We start from the raw sequence: 20,646 nt of genomic DNA, 5'->3' as shown, positions 1-20,646 counted from the left end.
GAAAATGGGATCCTCCTACCAGCATCTTGCCTCATCCCCATTCCTCCCCAACTCCCTATGCTTTAATCATCCTGAGTCTGACTCTCTACCCTTCCCTTCATGAGGGAGAGTTCATCTTGATATCTAACCACTCTTTCTCTTGCTAAAATTTCTACCCAGATTGGGTACCACGGAAATTTTTAAAAGATCAAATGAATGCAGCTGCTAGGGAGAAAAACTGGATGCTGAGCCACCCTATTTGCTGATTAACCCCTAACCTCAAGTTAAAGAAAGCTTAAAAAAAATGCCAAGTGCCAAATCTCTTCCTTCCCAGCCCTACATTCTCTCTTGTCTTTTTGTTACTTCACATTTTATTCTCTTAGCTATTCCCTTTAGATTTCCCCCAAAAAAGCAATTGAGCAACTCAGCATTTGCATTCTGATCACTGGGGATATCAGGAAGGGGGGAGGGTGACAGAGGTAAGAGGGACAAGTATCCAGGGCTTTGGCCAGTGGAAATTTCCTAGTATCCCCTTTGCCTAGATTGCTTGGGGAAATTGATTCCCACCAGAGATTTTTCTAAGGCTAGTTGCCTCAGGTTTGTAAAGTTCTTCCCTAGGATGTACTCAAACTATTTTGCAGAAAACCAATTCATTCCTTCTAACTTCTCAATCTCTTTCACAACTAGAAGGTGCAGTGGATAGTGCTGGGTCTGGAAGTAGAAAGACCTGAGTTCAAACTTGGCCTCAGACCCTCACTATCATGTGACCCTGGGCAATTCACTTAACTTCTTTTTTGCCTCAGTTTCCTCAACTATAAAATGAGAATAATAACAGCACCTCCTTCCCAGGGTTGTTCTGAGGATCAAATGAGATGATATTTGTGAAACACTTAGCACAGTGCCTGGCACATAGCAGGCACTGTATAAATTCTTATTCCTTTCACCTTTTTCTTGTATCCCATCCCTAATTCTCACATAAGCATATGGCATAACAATCAGGCTAAAAGAGACCACTAAGATAATCTGATGAGAATTCCTTCATTTGGGGGGGGGGCTAGGCAATGGGGCTAAGTGACTTGCCCACGGTCACACAGCTAGTAAGTGTCAAATGTCTGGGGCCAGATTTGAACTGCGTCCTCCTGAATCCAGGGCCAGTGCTCTATCCACTGTGCCACCTAGCTGCCCCATGTCCTTCATTTTATAATGAGGAAACTGAGATCCAATTAGAGGAAATTATTTACCTGAGGTCACAAGGCCAGTGCCAGAGCCAGAACTTGAACCCAGATCTCCTGATTTCTAGTAGAGGGTTCTTTCCACTACTACCATTTTGAGAAACTCTTACAGATTCCCCTCAGGAAATAATGGGATACAAGAGTCAGCAAATAACCAATCACTGTTTGGAGCAGGAAGCAGCTCCCGCTTAATAGAAATAGACCCTGCACAATAGAAATGTCAAGAAATCTTTCCTGTCTCATTCTCTTGCCTTCCCCTGCCCCCCACAGAAGTACTTCCAAAAGGAGTTATTGAAGCTAATAGGGCATAAGTTACTTGAGGGCAGAGGCTGTCCTTTTTTCATCTTTGTATCCTTAATAAGTATTCATTGCATTGAAATTATGGGATAGTAGCTCAAGCTTCTCCCCCTAGCCTAGCAATCCCATTGGAAGCTGCCCTTCCCACTACCCCCTTCTCCATCCCATGTAGCTTCTGGTGAGTGAGAAGATTGGTCCTCTGGCTGAAGCTCTTCCCACACACTTCACAAGAATATGGCTTCTCACCAGTGTGGACTCGGCGGTGGGTGAGGAGGTAGGAGCGGCTGCTGAAGCTCTTCTTGCAGTCACTGCAGCGATAAGGGCGCTCCCCTGTATGCCCCCGCTGATGAATAATGAGGTGTGAGCTCTGGCTGAAGCTCTTCTCACAGTCTCGGCATTTGTAGGGCTTCTCACCTGTGTGGACTCGTTGGTGGGTAATGAGGTTGGCTCGATGGCTGAAGCACTTGACACAGTGGCTGCATTTGTAGGGTTTCTCCCCCGTGTGGATGCGCTGGTGCTTGATAAGGTCCGGACTGAGGCTGAAGCGTTTGCCGCAGTCTTGACACTGGTAGGGCCTCTCGCCAGTGTGAACGCGCTGGTGTGTGACCAGTGACGAACTGCGGCTAAAGCCCCGGCCACAGTTTCCACAGCAGTAAGGCTTCTCCCCCGTGTGTGTTCGCTGGTGTGTGACCAGGTCCGAGTTGCGGCTGAAGCACTTGGGGCACTCCGAACACGTGTAGGGCCTCTCACCAGTGTGTGTGCGCTTGTGGCGGGTAAAGTCAGAGCTGTGGCCAAAGCGCTTCCCACAGAGTGGGCAGCTGAAAGGCCTCTCACCACTGTGGGCACGCTGGTGGCGGTTGAAGTCAGAGTTCCAGCTGAGCTGCTTGCCACACTGAGGGCACTGATAGGTTCCCTGGTAACGAGAGAAGTTGGAGATGTGGATGAAATCTTTGCTGCTATGAGAGCACTTGTAGGGGTTGGGAAGGCCTGCGGGTGGCAGGGGGGTGAAGTCCACAGAACAAGGAATCAGCTCCTTGTTGTCTGATGTGCACCAGTAGATAATTTGGGTAGGGGCAGCTACAAAGGCCTTGTTCCCATCCAGCAGGGCTCTGGAAGGTTGTCCTTCAAGGGCCCCCACTTCTTCCAGGCCCTTCCAAACCCTGGGAGAAATCCCTGGCTTGTTATCTGCTGGAGAAAGCAAACTATCCATCCGGGTTCTGGAAGGTTGTCCTTCAAGGTCCCCATCTTCTTCCAGGCCCTTCCAAAGCCTGGGAGGAGTCCCTGGCTTGTCCTCTGCTGGAGAAGGGGAACTATCTCTCCAGGCTCTGGAAATGTGTCCTTTGAGGACCCCCACTTCTTCCAGGCCTTTCTGAAGCCTGAGAGGAGTCCCAGGCTCGTCCCCTGCTGGAGAACATGAACACCAGAGTTAGAGGGGGGCGGGGATTGTTTGGGAGCTATCTTCCTAATTATGTGACCAGGATCCAGTGAGATGGGGCTTGCATCCTGAGGCCTATCAGAACTCTCTGGTCAGCAAGTCTTGTAGGTAACTATTATGTTTTAACCCCACTAAAATATGAATTCCTTGAGGGTAGACACCATGTTTTTGCATTTCTTAGTTCCCCCAATATTTAGCAGTGGCAGGAACATACTAGGCACTTAATAAATATTGTTGACTGCCTCTACTCTGTTATCTTGGGTTAGTCACCAGAAGCCACAGTTCTTTTAATTGGAGAGAATCATTCTCCCAGGATAAAGTTGTTAGAAAATTGAAAAAGGATCAGAGATTTAGAGCTGTAAGGGACCTTAGAGGTCATCAGATCCAAATCTTTCATTTTATAGATGCAGAAACCAGAGTGGTTAAGGTACTTTACTTTTTTTTAAGGTAGTTTCTCATAGTGCAGCAGGATTTGAACCCATGTCTTCCTGACTTCATGACCAGTGCTCTACACCTGGGAAAACATTATGGAAAAAAATAGGGGGGAGAATTGCTTTTGGACTCAAAAAGAATGAGAGCTGAAAGGGACCTTAGAGATCATCTGACCTAACTCATCTTACAATTGGAAAAATAGCTAATGAGGAAGTGACTTGCCCAAGACAACACAGTTCAGTAGCACAGCTAAGACTGTCAGAGCTGTGATCTTCCCACTAAGTCCACTGTCTCCAGTGCAGATCACATGATAATTTTGACCTGCTTGACTTCCCAATTCTGATTAGTTCAAACTGATACGCGATCCTTTCAAGTTCTATAATCCTATGGTTCTAATATTGAACAAGGGTGTGTTTCCTAAGTACGGAACAGCTGATAAGAATAAGAGGAACACTTAGGATAGGCAGAAGGGTGCCAGGATGTCACCCAGACTGAGATTAAACACTTGCCAAATATGATAATTTTTAAAATGGATAATTTGACACTACTAGCTAAACTCTTCATATTATCAAGAGGTTCAATAATGTAGAAAAACTAAACAAGGAACTTTCTCTCTTTGTCCATAAAGTTAGGTATGTCTAACATTCTGGGAATTCACACTCAACAAATTCCTGATAAAAAGTAACTGGAAAATGGAATGAATGGTACCTCCTCTGAAACAAATGAAAAGCACAAAACTAAAAAAGATGGGCTTTCTTCCTTTCTAACCTTGCTATCTTTCCTGACTCATGCCCTCCCTTTCCTATATATGGGGAAAGGAGGAGAGATGGGGATGGAGGAGTTAACTGCTTTATTTCCTGTTTTTATTTTTAAGATTTTTCCTGGCAGTTTTTACTACAACAGTGAAAAAGTGAGAAATTGTGCCTATTAGAGCTAGTAGGAACCTCAGTTCCACCCTCTAAATTTATGGATGAGGGAACGGTCTCACCCAGAGTAACACAGTGGATGAGCCTACTGATCCCTAAAATTCTTAGTCTAGTATCACTTCTAACACACCAGTTTACCTCCAGAGCACAGGTGGTACTGAAGCCAACAAAGAATATAATAAAAGAATCAAGAGTAATTTAAATTTGAACTTCAGACAAGATTTACCATAAAGACTCAAACATTCCCTAATGTGCTCTAATAACCATCATTTATAGACTCATAGAATCCCTGAGTGAAGCTTAGAAATCATTCCCTCAATCTATTTAATTTATAAATGAAAAAACTAAAATTATGAAAGATAATGTAGCCAGTAAGAGCCAGAATCTGTTTTGTTTTGTTTTTGAGATCAAGTCTCCCCATCTTGCCCAGGCTGGAAGTTGAGGGGCTGTTCACAGGCTGATCATGTGACTAATTCATCCAGGGAATTGGACCTGTTTCTGACCTGGGTAGTTCATCCCTCCTTAGGCAACATGGTATCCCATCCTCCACCCCATTGCAAGGACCCACCACACTGATGCAAAATAGTGAGAACACCCAGTGGACACTACTCCCTGAAGCTCAGAACTCCCAAGAATAAGAAATTTTCCAGTTCTAGCCTCCCTGGTAGATGGGATCCCAGACGTACACCATCCTGCCCAGCTCAGAGACAGAATCTGAACCAGCCTCTTCAGGCATCCAAGTTAGTGCTTTTCCCATTATAACATGTGTCCCACCTAGGGCAGCAAGGTGGCACAGTGGACAGAGTAGATAAAAGGCTGGATCTAGAATCAGGAAGACCTAGGTTCAAATCTCTCCTCAAACATTAGTCACATAACCCAGGGCAAGTCATTTAACCTCTGCCTGGCTCAGTTTCCTTTTCCATAAAATGAAGATAACACCACCTACCTGCCAGTGAAGGCAAGTAAAAAGAAAATGAGATAATATTTTGTAAAGCATTTTGCAAACCTTAAAGCTATTGTTACTACTGGGCTGGCTCGAGATGAAAGCCAATAAGGTAACCACCCAAAGGCTTCTGAAACCCCCAAACATCTCAGTCACCAACCTGCAGCTCTGTTCCTTTTCATGTGGCCAGAAAATACCCTCATTAGAAATACTTTAGATTTGACAGCAAAAATGGTGGTATTCTGAAGTCACTATTAAAATGTAATGCATTCCCTTGATGGGAGAAATTCAGACACTAGGCATGAAACTCCTCTTCTCTGTGTTTATTAGGCCAGATCAATTTACCAAAGCAACTGGGAGAATACAAGATATAGGAAAAGTAAGCTTCACTTAGCTGTGGAGAGAGAGACCTAAAGCAGCCACAAGGCCATAGATTTAGAGCTTGAAGGATCTTAGAGTTCATTAAAACCAATTTATGACAGCTGAGGTAGACAAACACATAAAGAGATGTGAAGTTACTTGCCCAAGGTGAAACAGCTAGTAACTAGTCAAGATGAGATTCAAACCTAGGTTCTCTGACACCGCCTCCCAGATCCAGTATCCTTTTCACCACACCAGGCTACTTCCCAGGTAGGATGAGAAGCATTGGACACTGAGACAGATATAACAGACCCAGAACAAAATGGGGTCCAAAGTGTTTTTCTGGCAGGGGGTGTTGAATACTATTGCCCCCATATCATAATAGTGATCAAAGCAAAAACAGATAAGCTCTATGACTAAGGGAGAAATTTATTTTTTCTCATTGACAACCTTTTCTTCTTAAACATGAACCTCCCCTCCCCAAGTTATTTTCCTCTTGTCTGCTACCAGTCTCCTCACCTATGCAGAAGAATAGGATCCTTCTCCTTTCTGAAGATCCCAGGACATCAGGTAGCCATGGTTCTTCACCTCGTTCTAGGGATGAGATGAGCTCTGGTTTGGGGAAGGGAAATCCTGCTTCAAGAGAAAGAGAATCAGATCAGGGACCTAGCTCACCATTCAACTCTGCTTTGCCCCCACCCTGGACTCTGACCTCTGAAAGCCCAGACTCAGGCAGTTTTCCAACCCTCCTCACTCCTGCTCCCTCCACACACCATTTACTTGGTCCCCCTTTCCCCTCAAAAACATTTAATGACTATTCAGTGCTTATAATTCAAAGCTTTAGCTCATTAGAAAAGGAAGAAAACTTAGACATCATCTTATCCAAACCCCTCATTTTGTAGGTGAGGAAACTGAGGCTTAGGTAGGATCAACCTCAAACTTCTGACCCTGGCACTTGAAGCCCTCTGAAATGTATCCCAACCTTACCTTTCCAGGCTTTTCTCCTCTATTTCCCTATTTGAACTTTCCAGTCTGGCAAAACTAGACCACTTGCTGTTCCTGAAAAAATGTGGGTAGAGTTTTTCCAACTCAAAGTCTTTGTAGACATTTTTCTCCCTATTGTCTTCCCTATACCCTATCTGCTTACCTGAAATCTATCTATCTTCAAGACCCAGGCTTTCTGGGTCCATAAGGCTTTCTCTGATCATCCCAATCCATAAAAATCTCTCCTTCTGCTAGACAGCTGTGACATTTGCTGTCTAGACTAGAGGTTCTTAACCTTTCCTGTATCGTGGACCCCTTTGGCACTCTGGTGAAGCTTATATACCCCTTCTCAGAATGATGTTTTTAAAAACAATTAAAAATTTAAGGAAATTATAAATTTCTGTTACACATTAATGAAAATAATGATGCAAGTTTCTTTGCCCATCTAAATACATGGACCCCCTAAAACACATTTAGATCAGGTTAAGAATCCCTATTACCTAGACCAGATTAAGAACCCCTAGTCTAAACTATAAAAATAACATAGCATAAACTGTCTACTTCCCCAAGACTATAAATTCCTTGAAGGCAGGGATTACATCTTATGCTATTGCCCCCTTAGCACCTAGTACCTAGCACAGTGCCTTGCAATTAGGAGGTATTTAATGACTGACGATGTAAGTTGGGGTTGTTTGGGAGAGAGCCCCAACTTTTGAGAAGAGTGTCCTAGAAGACAACTGTCATATTATGCTATAAATCATTCCTTGGTGTCTGAAACGCAACACCAGACTGGATGGGCCATGAGCTTGACCTAGTGTGGCACAAAGTTTTATTACTGTCACCTAAAGACATCTACCATCTCAATATATGCTGTGTCTCTAACCTACCACCCTCCCACTCCTCCCACCAGCACCTAGCAACTATTACAAGACTCTGGAAAGAATCTGCAAAGGGAGGAAATATAACTCTGGCTTCACTCCGCTCTCTAATTTCAATCCATGAGAATCAGTTCAACTCTCTAGTGTCTTATCAAGTCCTTTGCTTACACTTTGCCAAACTCTAGCCCTGTATTTACTCCCACCTTGCACCCACTTCTGTCCTACTCATGAACTGCTGGAGGAAGTCACAAAACCTTGCTGATAGGGCCACTACCAGATATATGTTGTCTGGGCCTTCATTGCAACAAGGCAATCCTAATCCTCATTAATTTATTTTCTATCCCACTCACCACAGCAGCTGTTTCAGTCTTTCTCTTCTCCCCTCAAGTCAAACACAGGACCTCCTCTCATCACCCTCTCAGCTAATGAGCTCAACTCATACTTCACTTCTTTGATGAAGGCTTCTTTGGCCATGTGACCCACACTCCCTCATCTCCCCATCTCTTCATATCACTGACATTTGACCCTCAACATCTCCTCCTTTAGCCTCTGATAAAGAGGTGGCCATTATCCTTGCAAGGCCAATCTCTCTACATGCCATTCTCTTCCATTTAATTCATTACAATATCCCCATTATCATCTCTCCCTGTCAGTCCTTCTCTATCAATCTCCCCCTCTCTCAGTCAATCCTCTCTGTCAATACCTCCCTGTCAGTCTCTCTACTAATTCCTTCCCTGAAAGGAAACATGCCTAAAAACACGCTGTCTCCACCATCCTTTAAAAAAAAACCCTCACTAGACCATATCATCCCCACTAGATTTCAGTACTGAGAAAATCTTCTGTACTGGCTGCTTTCACTTCTTCCACTATAATTTTTTCCTTTAAACCTTCTATAATCATTTACCTGAAACTGTTCCCTCCAAAGTCACCAATAAATCTTTTTTTTAATACCATGAATTTTATCAATTTCATCCTTTTTTCACAGCATTTGACAAAGTTGACCATCTTCTCCTCAAACAAAATCCGAGTTTTCTTAACACTGCTCTACCATGGTTCTCTTATCCAAATGCTACTCAGCCTCCTTTGCTGGATCTCCATCCATGTTATATGTATTAACTGTGAGTATACCCCAAAGCTCTCTTCTGGACTCCCTATCTCTTCTATCCTTACTCTTTCTCTCTCCCTTGGTAATCTCATCAGCTCCCACAGCTCTTATCATCTTTATGAAAATTGATAATATGATTCCAGCTCTACATATTCAGCCTTAGTCTCTCCTGATCTCTATACCCTTATCAGCAAACTGTCTAGTCAACATTTCAAACTGACTGTCTTGTAGATATCTCAAATTCAGCATGTCTAAAACAGGACTCATTATTTTTCCTTCAAAACCTACCTCTCTTCCAAATTTCCTTATTGCTATCAATGGCACTCATTTTACATTCACACAGGCTGGAAACTCCAGTGACACCTTCAACTCCTTACTCTCATTCACAATACATATCTAATAAGTTGTCAAATCTTGTTACTATCTGCACAACTTCTATCACATATATGGTCTTTCCCCCTCTCACACAGCCCCCACCCTAGCTCGGGTTTTTATCACCTCTCACTTTCTATTGCAACAGCCTCCTTGGTTCCCCTGCTTCAAGGCTACCCCTACTCCAGTATGTCCCGCATATAGTTACCAAAGTGTTTTTCCTAAAATGCAAGTCTGCATATGTACGCACACACGTACAAACTCCAGTGATGCCCTATTTCCTTTAGGATCAAACATAAACTCCAGTTTGCTATTTAAAGTTCTTCATAGCCTGGCCCCTTCCTATTATTGCAGTTGTTGGTTTTGGGTTTTGTTTGGGTTTTTTTGCACATCACTTCATACTTGTCAGTCCAGCTATATTGCTATTCCTCACATTCACTGCTCCATCTCCTTTCCTTATGCATGTTCACTGGCTGTCCTTCATGTCTAGAATGTTCTTCCCCACCTCCACCTCTTAAAATCATTGGCTTTCTTTAAAACTCAAGCTCCATGTTACCTTCTTCAAGAAGACCATCATGGTCTTCCCCAACCTCAGTGCCTTCCCTCTGATATTACCTTGCATCTACCTTGTGTGCACTTTGCATATACCTATATATGTGCATACCCCCTCACCTCATTAGGATGTAAGTTCCCTGAAGATATGGACTGTTTCAATTTTTCCCTTGTATCCCCAGCACTTGGCACAATGCCTGGCATGTGACACTTAATAAAAGCTGGTTGATTGAATACCACTGGATAATTGGGGCCACTGGATATGGGTCTTAGAAACAGACTCTTGGATCTAGAAAGGTCATCTAGCCAAACCCATATATAAATCATTCATAGTGCTTACTACATCTTCAAAATCTGTCATCTACTAGAACAGCTTTGTTGACAAAAAATTCAGAGCTTCTAGAGATAGTTCAATCTGCTTCTGGCCAACTTAGTGTTAGGAAACTCTTCCTTATCCTGAGCTAAATTATGCCTCCCTGAAAGCTACCTCCTGTAAGCTTCATTCTGCTTTCTAGGAACAAGAACGTGTCTAACCCCTCTTCCCCATGACAACCTCTAAAATATCTGAAGACAGCTATTTTATATCCCTTAAGGCTTCTCATCCCCAGTTCCTTTTACCTAATCTCACATAGATTTATTTGGAATCTCCTCAGTTCTATGGTGGCCTTTGTCTGAAGCAGTTTTAGCTTCTCAATTTTTTTTTCTAAAATATGGTCCCTAAAGACTGTGTACAATATTCCATAAATGGACTAACCAGGATTATTACCATTCCAGAGTGAAAAGCCAGTCTTCTTGGAGTCAGAAAGACCCAGGTTTAAATCCAATCTTTGACATTTGCTAGTTTTATCACTGGAGGTAAAGCAGACACAATCACACCTACCTTCCAAGGTTCTTATGAAGACAAATGAGATAATATTTGTGAAGTGCTTTGCAAACCTTAAAGCATTGTATAAATGCTGGTTATTATTGTTGTTACTAATTAATGCAGACTAACCCTGGTGAGTCAACTAACAAACATTTATTGGTTACTACTCTACTTGCCAAATACTATGTTAAGCACTGCAGTTTATTGATAAAGGGGTAGAAAAGGGGTGATATGGACAGAACTATGCTTCAAGAAAAATCACTTTGGCAGCTGAATGAAAGATGGATTGGAGCTGTGAAGATACTTGAACCAGAGAGACCAATTAGCAAAATTTGATTGATGGTGAAGCTGGCCTTTGAAATGGTCAGGATACTTAACTTAGTTTCCTTAAAAGAGATTATGAACAGAAAAGAGAAGGAAAGAAGGACCATGATATAGTAGAAAGAATCCTGAGCCTAAAGTTAAAAGACATAGATTCTAGTCCAATCTCTGCCACTTACTGGTTGTGCAGCCATGGGTAACTCACTCAACCTCTCTGAGTCAGTTTCACCTTCTATAAAATTGAATAATATTTGCAAGACCTTGTGATGTTATAAGAAGAAGGAATTGATAAATGTGCATTATTATTAAATGGTTGAGGGAAGACAATGGAGAAGAAATGGAAGAGGGTGGAGAGTAGAAATAAGAGAGTGAGACAAAGAGATAAAAGAGATGTCAAGCTATTAGGAGATACTCAGTTTTCCATAGCTAAAGCACAGCAAGCAAGCTGGCCCTGGCTTGGCATAACAACAATCCTTTGCATGCACCCTCTGGATGATCTCAGCCACAGCAAAATTCCAGAATTGTTTCCGGTCATAAAGCCCTGCTATGAATCAAACTTGTCACATTGTTGCTGTTACCCCTCATTGTCAGGGCTACCAGTCACTGTTTATAAGTATTGCAATCTCCCCACACTAAATTGTGTGTGTGTGTGTGTGTGTGTGTGTGTGTGTGTCCCCAGCTTAGAGGCAGGGCTCCAGCAAATGTGTCCTTGCTCACAAGCCATTTCCCTCACTTTGAAATTCTATTTGATTCCTGACTCTCCTGTCTCTGGCTTGCTTTGTTCAGCTCTGGCCACCCACAGGTTAAGAGGTCTGAATTGGTGTCAGAAGTGGGATTGGACATGGAACTGGGTCATTAAACACTCAGGTACTAGTGAGAAAGGACTAGGGGCCACCAGAGATTTATTTCTCCACAGTTAAACACCATCCCCCTCATCCAGGGAGCCCTCTGCCCTTATCCCTGTTCTGATCCTCCAAGCTCCAGCCTTGGTTGAGCTCAACATTCTTTGTGAGAAAAACTCCAGGGCCCCTCCCTTGCCCCGGTTCATCTGGATTACTCTAGTAAAGATATACTTTCTTAACTGTACACCTCTATTAATTGACCTCTGTGCATGCCTCTGTAAAAGTAACAGTGTGCCTAAAGTTTAAAACTGCACACCTCAGTAACCCGTGTGCCTCTGTATGAACTATGACTGGGTGCTTTGTTGGAATTCTTTGTGTCTGTATCTATCTTGTTGTTTTGCCTGTGTTTGTGTCTTTGTAAAATGTAAAATGTAAAATTTCTGTGCTATGTTTGTGTTGTGAACTAGATTCTGCTACCTCGAAAGATTTAAAATGCAGCCATCTAGAAAAACTTCTAAGGACTATAGCCAGAGAGTTTGGAGCACTGGGAAAGATTAATGAACTTTCATAGTTGAAGCAATTGTCTCAGTAAGCAGGACTAACTCCCATTTTAGGCTTTCTGAGGGAGATTAGGTTATAAGAGAAAAAAAAACCCTATAAGACAATTTTTTTTCTGTCATTTCAACTTTGGCTATGTTGGAACCAAAGAAGAAAAATCAGATAATCAAAGTTGTAGAATTGCTAAAAAAAAAACTTGATAGATTAAGGAGTTTGGAAATTAATCATTTTAAGATTGCAGGCAAGAACTCCTGAGACTTTGGGGTAATTCCAGGAACTCACTCCCTTCTGAAATATCTTAGTAAGTTTTGGGTTACTACTCTGTCTTGTTTTAAGGAAAAATAAGGATTAAATTTTATAAAAATTTTGAAAGTAAATGGCAATAATAATAGCCTCATTGTTCTAGTGCAATGAAGGCAGCTAGTTTAGAAGTAGTCCCAGAGCGAAAAAAGAAAAAAAAATAGGCAAATGGTCTGCACCTTATAATAACCTTTTGTTAACCCTTCCTTGACAATTCTGACCAGGAAAAGAGAAAAGAGTGTTTAAACCAGATATCTCCTGGGATACTCCCAGTTCAAGAAACCCTCTTCCTGTTAACCCCTCTCAGATTCCCAAATACAGGGGTTGAAAAAAAATGCTGGAAAAATGTAGGGGAACTTCAATTATGTTCTGCCCCTCCAGCTGCACAGTTCATTCATTGCCTAGGGCCCATTTGGTGGAGGGGGGTCAGCAGCTGCAGCAGGGCCCCTCACTGGCAGTGGCCCCAGTGGCCCTGTGCTCCTGGGCAGCCTGCAGCCAGCCCCCCCCGGCAAGCCAGGGGCATCACCCAGATGCAGCACATCCTGCCCACTCTGCCCCAATAGCTGCAAATGGCCCCAGCAGCACCTGGCCTCAAAGCTGCAGCTGTTAGGGGGTCAGGCTCCATGGCCAGCATCCACTTTGCCCTGCCACCAGGAACTACCATCAGTGGGAAGGTCCTGGTACCAACCACCCCAACCCCTGGGATTCCCATTCTTCAGCCAGTGCCCTGTGCCATACCTCCCAAAACCCAGTCAGTGTCTCCAGTGTTGGCCCAGCCCTTGGCAGGCCCTGCCCACCTCTGCCTGGGAAAGTCCTGGTGCCCCTGGGAGTGCCTAGTATGGCTGTACAAGGTAAGTGGGCCAGCCAGCCTCTGCCCTTGATAAGCCCACACTTCTCTTTTCTAGTTGTAGGAACTTATTAGCTGTGTAACGTTAGGCAAGTTATCTTATCTGTTTGCCCCAGTTTCCTGATCTATAAAGAGAAAAATGATAATGGTACTCACATCCCAAGGTTGTTGTGACATCAAAATGATATAATGATTGTAGAGTGACTGGCATATGCTAAGCACTGCATTATTTCTTTAATTGAATATGTGTTCCATACCTGATAATTCTAAAGTGGTTTTAAAATGCCAAAGGCAATAAGATTAAAACTTTTATATGTGATCATTTGGAAATGCAATTGATATTATCTGAAGTATGTTGTTTGTTATTATTGTACTTCTAAATTATCTCACATTGTAAAATTTGAGAGACCATTGTAACAGAAATGCCATTACAACTTTTTAAACAACTTTTTAATCTGGACGCTGTTACATATGAATTGGGCTTTTAAAAGGATGTGATTAAAAAAAGATAGATGTTTGAAAACTGTTAAATATTTAATAAGGTATATTTTGTTATAAAGCAGATAATAATAACATAATAGCATATTTTCATTTGAAATTTTGGCTATTATGAAAGTGTAAAGGGTGGTTTAAAGATGTGGCTTCAACATGTTAATGATGAGTCAACTATAAGGTATTTGCTGTATGTCTGAAGTCCCAGAATATGGGTAGTTTTAATTTATAAGTAAAGAATAAATGAAATGTTAACTGTTAGGGAAATATCAGAAAAGATATTCAAGCCCTAAGTTGTTTAGTGAAATTTTGCTACGTGGGGTAAAAATTTTGGGGGCTATAATTTACTATTGTTTTGAGTTTTTATTATATAGATAGCTGTTTGAATTGTTATGAAGCCAATAGCAGAAAGTGGCATGTGCTACAGTCTGGGAACTGCTAAAGGTAGATGTCTATGCCTGGGAAAAGTTTTGGGGATGACCTGGGCATGGCCTAGGTAGGATGCTCCTGATTCTATTTCCTCATTATGCTATTTCTTTTCTGAAAAGGAAAATTCTCCACATGGCAAATCCTGAGCCTTGCTTTTAACACACTGTGACTGCATGATTGGCTGTCAAATATGACTCATGCCTGGAATCAGACAAAGCTAAGGGAGTTTTTCCCTCTGCTATGATACATGATGTTGTTTTTTTTTCCTTTTATGCAAATTTCTATAATCAAGAAGTTCTGTAAATACAATACTAAATCCATCAAATAGATTGATACTAAAACATCTCTGAGTTACTATAACAGGATGCAAGTATGAATGTTTTACAATTTTAACCTGTATTTTTGGTCAAATTATAATATAGGGATGATATTCTTCTAAGGGGGAAATGATTAAACAAAGTAATAAGACAAAGATGTAATGTGAAAGTTTTATGATTACATGGAATTTGAGAAAAACAACAGGATTAGACTATTTCCTTTAAGGAGTATATACATGTATATGATTGGCTTCTAAATTTATCTATCATGAGTTATCTATCATAAGTTCTCAAAATTAGATTAAGGATTTTACATATAAAATTATATAATGGTAAAGAAAGTGAAACTATTTTCCCATTTTTACAGTATCTGTCTGATAACTTAAAAGGCAGAAGAACAGGCCATAAATGAGTTTCCTAAGAAAAAAGTGCCAGGACCAGATGGATTTACAAGTTAATTTTATCAAACATTTAAAGATCAACTAATTCCAATATTAAATAAATTATTTAGAACAATAGGCAAAGATGAGATCCTACCAAACTCCTTTTATGAAACAAATGTAATACTGATACCTAAAACCAGGTAAAATAAATGAATATGGATGCAAAAATCCTAAATAAAATGCTAGCTAAAAGATTATAACAACATATTACAAAGATTATACAGTATGCTTATACATTATGACCAAATGGGATTTATGCCAGGAATGCAGGGATGATTTAACTTAAGAAAAACTATTAACATAACTGATCATATTAACAATAAAAGAAAAAAATCATATTATGTCAATAGATGCAGAAAAGGCTTTTAAGTATAACACTTATTTCTATTTAAAAAATTGAAAATATAGGTATAAATGGGTTTTTCCCTAAATTGATAAAAAGCATGTTTATCTAAAAATCACCAGCAAGCATTATTTGTAATAGGGATAAGCTTCCTAATAAAATCAGATATGAAACAAGGATGCCTACTGTCACCAGAATTATTCAACATTGTATTGGAAATCCTAGCAATAACAATAAGAGAAGACAAAGAAATAGAAAGAATCAAAATAGGGAATGAGGTAATAAAACTATCTCTTTTTGCAAACAATATGATGATATACTTGGAAAATCACAAAGACAACTAAAAGGTTAGTTGAAATAATTAATAATTTTAGATATGTCACAAACAAAACTCTGCAAGAAGAGATTATAAGAGATACCCCATTTAAAATAATTCTAGACAAAAAATAAAATAATTCTAGACAGTATAAAATACCTGGAAGTATATCTGCCAAAACAAATCCAAGAACTATAGAAGATTTAAAAAACTGCAGAAATATAAATTATTCATGGGTGGGCAGGGCCAATATAATAAAAAATGAAGAACAAAAAGTTAAGAGTAGAAAAGGAACTAAAAAAATGTAAAGGAAGGAGATTTAGCACTGTCAGATCTTAAACTATATTATAAGGCAGTAATTATCAAAATTATCTGGTGCTGGCTAAGAAACAGATATGTAGCTCATAAAATTTTTTTAAAAGATTCTTATATCAGATACCGGATTTAAATAAAAATAGAAACGTCAAGTGAGATATGAACAAATTCTCTGAAGTTTCAAGATTGAAGAACCAAATTTCGGTGACTATACTAAATTATATTAAGTCAGAATTATCTAGGAACCTCTAGATTTGGAAACAGAGACAGAACCCCTTTTAGAGCTGTCCTGAGAACAAGCATATTGTCCAAGAAAAGATATCTAGGGACCAGATGACTGCATGTGACATCTGGAACTCAAAATGTGCTGGTTAAATGGATATTGAGAATGGGTCGCTAAAATACAAGGAGACTTGACCTTGGTGACATGTAAATCTCCCTTCTCAGAACTAGTCCATTGTGAGCCCTCTAAATAGTTTAATCTGTACCTGACCTAATGTAATTATGCAATTATAGGAAGTGCAAGAAAAATCTTATTGTAGTGTTTGAACTTAGCCCTGTGTGGCTTGGAAACTGCATCATCTGTGTGTTGTTTAGAGACTCTTAACTAAGGACCTATGTTATGCTGACAAGAAACTCAGATCCAAAGATTGATGTGAGGGGTTTTCTTACCTGAAAACTGGCCCTGTACTGATCAATCATTGTTTCTAAGTGCCCCTACCAGGTCCTTCTTACTATTCCCACAACGCCAAACTTTTGGGTGCAGACTCCTGGATTATCTGAAAAAAAAGCCCCTCTTCCAAAGTGGATGGCAGAACCCTCCAGAGACCTCAAGGTTAGTCTAGTATGGACCCAGAAGCAGCCAACACCCAGACAAGACAGCTGTCCAAAGATTCCTGATGAGGGCTGAGTATACTGTCCTAGTTTTTTTTTTCCTCTTCCTTTTTGTTATCTGCCCAATCACCAAGTCCCTGATTTAAGTGTGTGTTGGCATTTTCTTCCTCTACATTCTGCTTTCAAGCAAATAATGGCTAGCAATGATACCTGGGCATACTTCCCCAATGCGTCCCCCTTAAGGAACTCACCTCCTGGGAAATATCTCTCCCTGGCCCAACTGGCCTCTCATGGTATCTTGGGTCATACGTGCCTCTACTTTGTTGGCCAGAAGGGGAGAGGTTCTTTCAGACCCCCTCCCTTTGGCCAAAAGGGGAAAACGTCAAGATATTAGGAGACACCCTATTTTCCCAGAGCTAAGGCTTAGCAAGCAAGCTGCACCCTGAGCTTGGTATAACAACAATCCTTTGTGCTCACCCTCTGGATGATCTCAGCCACAGAAAAATTCCAGAATTGTTTCTGTCATGAATCAAACTTGTCATATTGTTGCTGTTACTCCTTGGCATAAGTATTGAGACCTTCCCACATTAAAGGGGGTAGGGCACTAGGGGCAGGGCTCTGGCACATGTATCCTCGGTTGAAAGTCCTTTCCCTCACTTTGAAATTAAATTTCTGTTTGATTCCTGAGTCTCCTGTCTCTAACCTGCTTCATTCATCTCTGGTAACCCATAGGTTAGATGCTGGTTCAGTCCAGTTGACAGAGAGGAGTTAAAGATGAAAGAATCCTCAGCTCTCCTTGACTTCATAAATAGTTGCTTAATGATGATACCAAAGTAACCTTGGGAAAGTCATTTAAATCCCCTGAATCTGTTTTCTCATCTATATGTAATCACAAGGCCAAAAATTTAGAGTTTGAAATGTCCTTAGAAACCATCTAGTACAACCCAATCATTTTGAAAATGAGAAAAACAAAGCCCAGAGTAGTTAAATTAATTGACTGGGTTGGTTGCAAAGGCTATGACAGAGTCAGAATTTGAACACAGGTTCTCTGACTCCAAATTAACCATTTTTTGCACTGTGTCAATCCCTTCCCTTATACCAATTGATCAAGGGAGTCCCCTGTACAATATTACTTTTGTCTTTATATAACCAGTGCAAAGGACAGTGCCTGGCACATAACAGGGGCTAAATAAATGCTTATAGAATTGAATTGATCCTTTAAGATTTTGATTTTATCTATCCACTTAATTCCTACTGGCAAAACAAGGGAACTGAATAGGGGATCTCTGATCTCCCTTCCTGCTGTAAAACCTATGATCAGAATTTGCTTCTGGGTAAACAGATTTGCTGACTCAGAGCCAGCACTTGGGATGGCCCAGTCTGCTAAGGACAGAGATGAAGGGGGAAGGGAAGAGGGAGGAGGAAAGAAAGGGGAAGGAGGAAAAAGGAAAGGAGAATGGAGAGGGAGGGAGAGGGAGAAGGGAGAATGGGAAGGGGAGACCATGGGTCAGGAGGATCAAGGTCACTACTGCTGAAGAGCCAGTCCTTCAGAGTCATCCAGCTAAGACAAATTACAAAGCTCAGCTGTTTAAGCAAGGGTTCTAGATTCCTAGAGAAAGAGACATGAGACTAATATTGACTTCAATGTGCTTAAGCACATCCATGTAAACAATAAGATTTTTTAAAAGTCCTCTCTCTGCACAGTATATTCCCTACAATTCTTCACTCCAGCTAAACTCAGTCCAATTATCCATTCACCTGGGAGGCAATGTCAGGGAGCGAGGTGCCTATAGGAAGTTAATGAAGGAGGATTAGGATTCCTAGGACATGGCAGGAGAAATGAGATCTCACCCACAGATGCCAGGTTCCTGTAGTTTTCCCACATAACGTCCTTGTAGAGTGCTCTCTGAACACAGTCCAGATGCCTCCACTCCTCCTGGGAGAAAATGACGGCCACATCCTCAAAGGTGAGCAGCCCCTGAAACAGCGAAAAGAGGAAAAGATAGGGATGGGGAAGCAAAGAGAAGGATACAGTGAGGAGGACAGAGTGAGGAGGATAGAGTTACTCACAAGAGGGGAATGACCCAGAGAGACAGACCAAAAACGGAGGAGGGGCAGAAATAAAGAATGAGACGACAAGGAAAGAGCACAAAGATAGACACAGAGATGAAGAAGAAGAACCTGGTATTTCACTTATTTGCCTTTATCCACCACAGGAAGAAGTACTTTGCACACGAAGCGTATTTAATGAATGAATGTATGTATAAATCCCCACTGGATGCCCAAGAAATCTTCCCCTCACTTAATCCGGAAATTCTGGGCCTTGTGGGTAGGGCTTGAGAAGGTGTGAAGGACAGTGAGCTGAGCAAGAGGAAGGAGAATTCCTCTTCAAACACACACACAATCACCTCCCACCACCACCACCCTCCCACCCCACCCCACCTCCAACACACCCAGGATGGAATTGAGGAGTGTGGGGGGCAGGGGGCAAAGGAAAGTAAGAGGGAGGAGTGAGGGGTCCACATCTCACCTGAGCCCCATTTGGAGGGGATCTGGATACCATGGCTGTTTGTAGGGAATGGAGCTGAGATGAAGGTCAAGCTGGGGGGAGGAGACTGAGCCATCAGAGAGGACTCCCCACCCTACTCCACACCCCCAGGAGCACAAGGAAACCCCTCCCACTCACATACTTTCCCAAATCCCCACCCATCTCCCTTCCAAAATGTCCTCTGTCCATACTCCTTCATTCCCTGCTGTTCTCCCCCCAGGCTCCAGCCTCCTCTCTGAAGCACCCCTTTTCAGCCTTCCTCCGCATCGCACTCCTAGAGGACTAAATCTTTTAAAATGTCCTGGGGCGTTTCTCCCTTGAACCCCGCCCCCACAAGGGGATGGAAATCAGTGGGATGAGGGTGGGCCAGACAAGGGGAGAAATGTTTGAATGAAACTGGAGTACGAGATGGGGGGGAGAAAGCTGATGGTTGGAGAGGCACAGTAGGGAAAGCAGCCAGATCTACAGGGGAAGGTGAGCTGTCCGTCAGCCCAGAGCTGGTCCAGCGACGAGGGAGCAGTCAGTCCTTCCTTCCTTGCCGCCTCCCCTCTCTTCCCGACCCTCTTGTCCCCCATTCCCTCCCCGTGCCATTCCTCATCAGCTGGACTCCCTCTCCTCTCACCTTTTCTGGACACGGCTTGTCCTCTGGCTGCCCGTAGGCAGGCAGAGAGGCAAGAAGCCGGGAGGAGGCGGGCACAGCGGGGCCAGAGGCCTTGCCGGCCAAGCCCAAGCTGAGGGTCTGGAGGGAACAAGGGAGGGGGGCACGGGAAAGAAGGCAACTAAGAGACAAAGGCACCAGCCTGGCCCAGAAATCAGAAGGGCAGGGATGCGTGTACGGGTCTGGCGGGTTAGTGGGCTGAGGCGGCCTCTCTAGGGCGCACAGATGGGTCTCGCTGCCCTTAACTCCTTCGCGTCAGGCCAGCAGGAAACGGGGAGGAGCCAGGGTTGGCGGAGAGGGGCGTTCCGAGAACGAGGGGAGCTGGAGGTAGAGGGGAGGAGTCGGAGGCGGGGGTGAGGAGGAGCCGGGGGTGGGGGAGGAGTAAGGAGAGATAGGGAAGGACACCCGGGAGAGGAGTGGGGGAGATGCGTCCTGAAAGAGGAAGAGGGGTTGGAAAAGGAAGGTGGGAGGGGCTGACCTGGCCTCCACGTGCTTTGGGAACAACCTGGAGGGATGAAGTTGGTTGTTGTCCTTACTTCTGGAAGAGAACCAAAATGACATCACTGTGTTAGAGTCAAGTTACAGTGGGTCCGTCTCTGTCTGGTCAGACCAATATAAGCTCGGAATGCTGTACCGCAGGTCGGGCTCAAATAATCCATGTGAACATTTGGGATGCATTCTCTCAATTTGCACGTGTCCATTTCTGTTGAGCTACTTCAATTC

At 42.5% G+C, this 20,646-nt stretch overlaps 1 protein-coding gene across 4 annotated transcripts; it reads right to left on the bottom strand.

Annotated features, from left to right (window-relative positions):
- Window positions 1–566: 566 nt before the first annotated feature.
- On the bottom strand, window positions 567–20,210 carry LOC110202653 (uncharacterized). Of its 4 annotated transcripts, none has more exons than XM_020978890.2 (5): window positions 19,888–20,210; window positions 19,248–19,318; window positions 18,569–18,695; window positions 6,124–6,237; window positions 567–2,912 (listed from the first exon to the last, which is right to left on the bottom strand). In XM_020978890.2, exons 2-5 carry the CDS (start codon window positions 19,278–19,280, stop codon window positions 1,606–1,608), a joined length of 1,581 nt encoding a protein of 526 aa, XP_020834549.1. In that variant the 5' UTR covers window positions 19,281–19,318; window positions 19,888–20,210; the 3' UTR covers window positions 567–1,605. The 4 variants fall into 4 exon arrangements, with proteins under 4 accessions (XP_020834549.1, XP_078011652.1, XP_078011653.1 ...); XM_078155526.1 differs by having other exon boundaries at window positions 567–2,909; XM_078155527.1 differs by lacking the exon at window positions 19,248–19,318.
- Window positions 20,211–20,646: the final 436 nt, after the last annotated feature.

This window comes from Phascolarctos cinereus, unplaced genomic scaffold (assembly GCF_003287225.1).
Source record: "Phascolarctos cinereus isolate Bilbo 61053 unplaced genomic scaffold, phaCin_HiC Scaffold_5;HRSCAF=322, whole genome shotgun sequence".
In the NCBI taxonomy this organism is placed as follows: domain Eukaryota; kingdom Metazoa; phylum Chordata; class Mammalia; order Diprotodontia; family Phascolarctidae; genus Phascolarctos; species Phascolarctos cinereus.
This window is presented reverse-complemented; position numbering and strand designations above follow the sequence as displayed.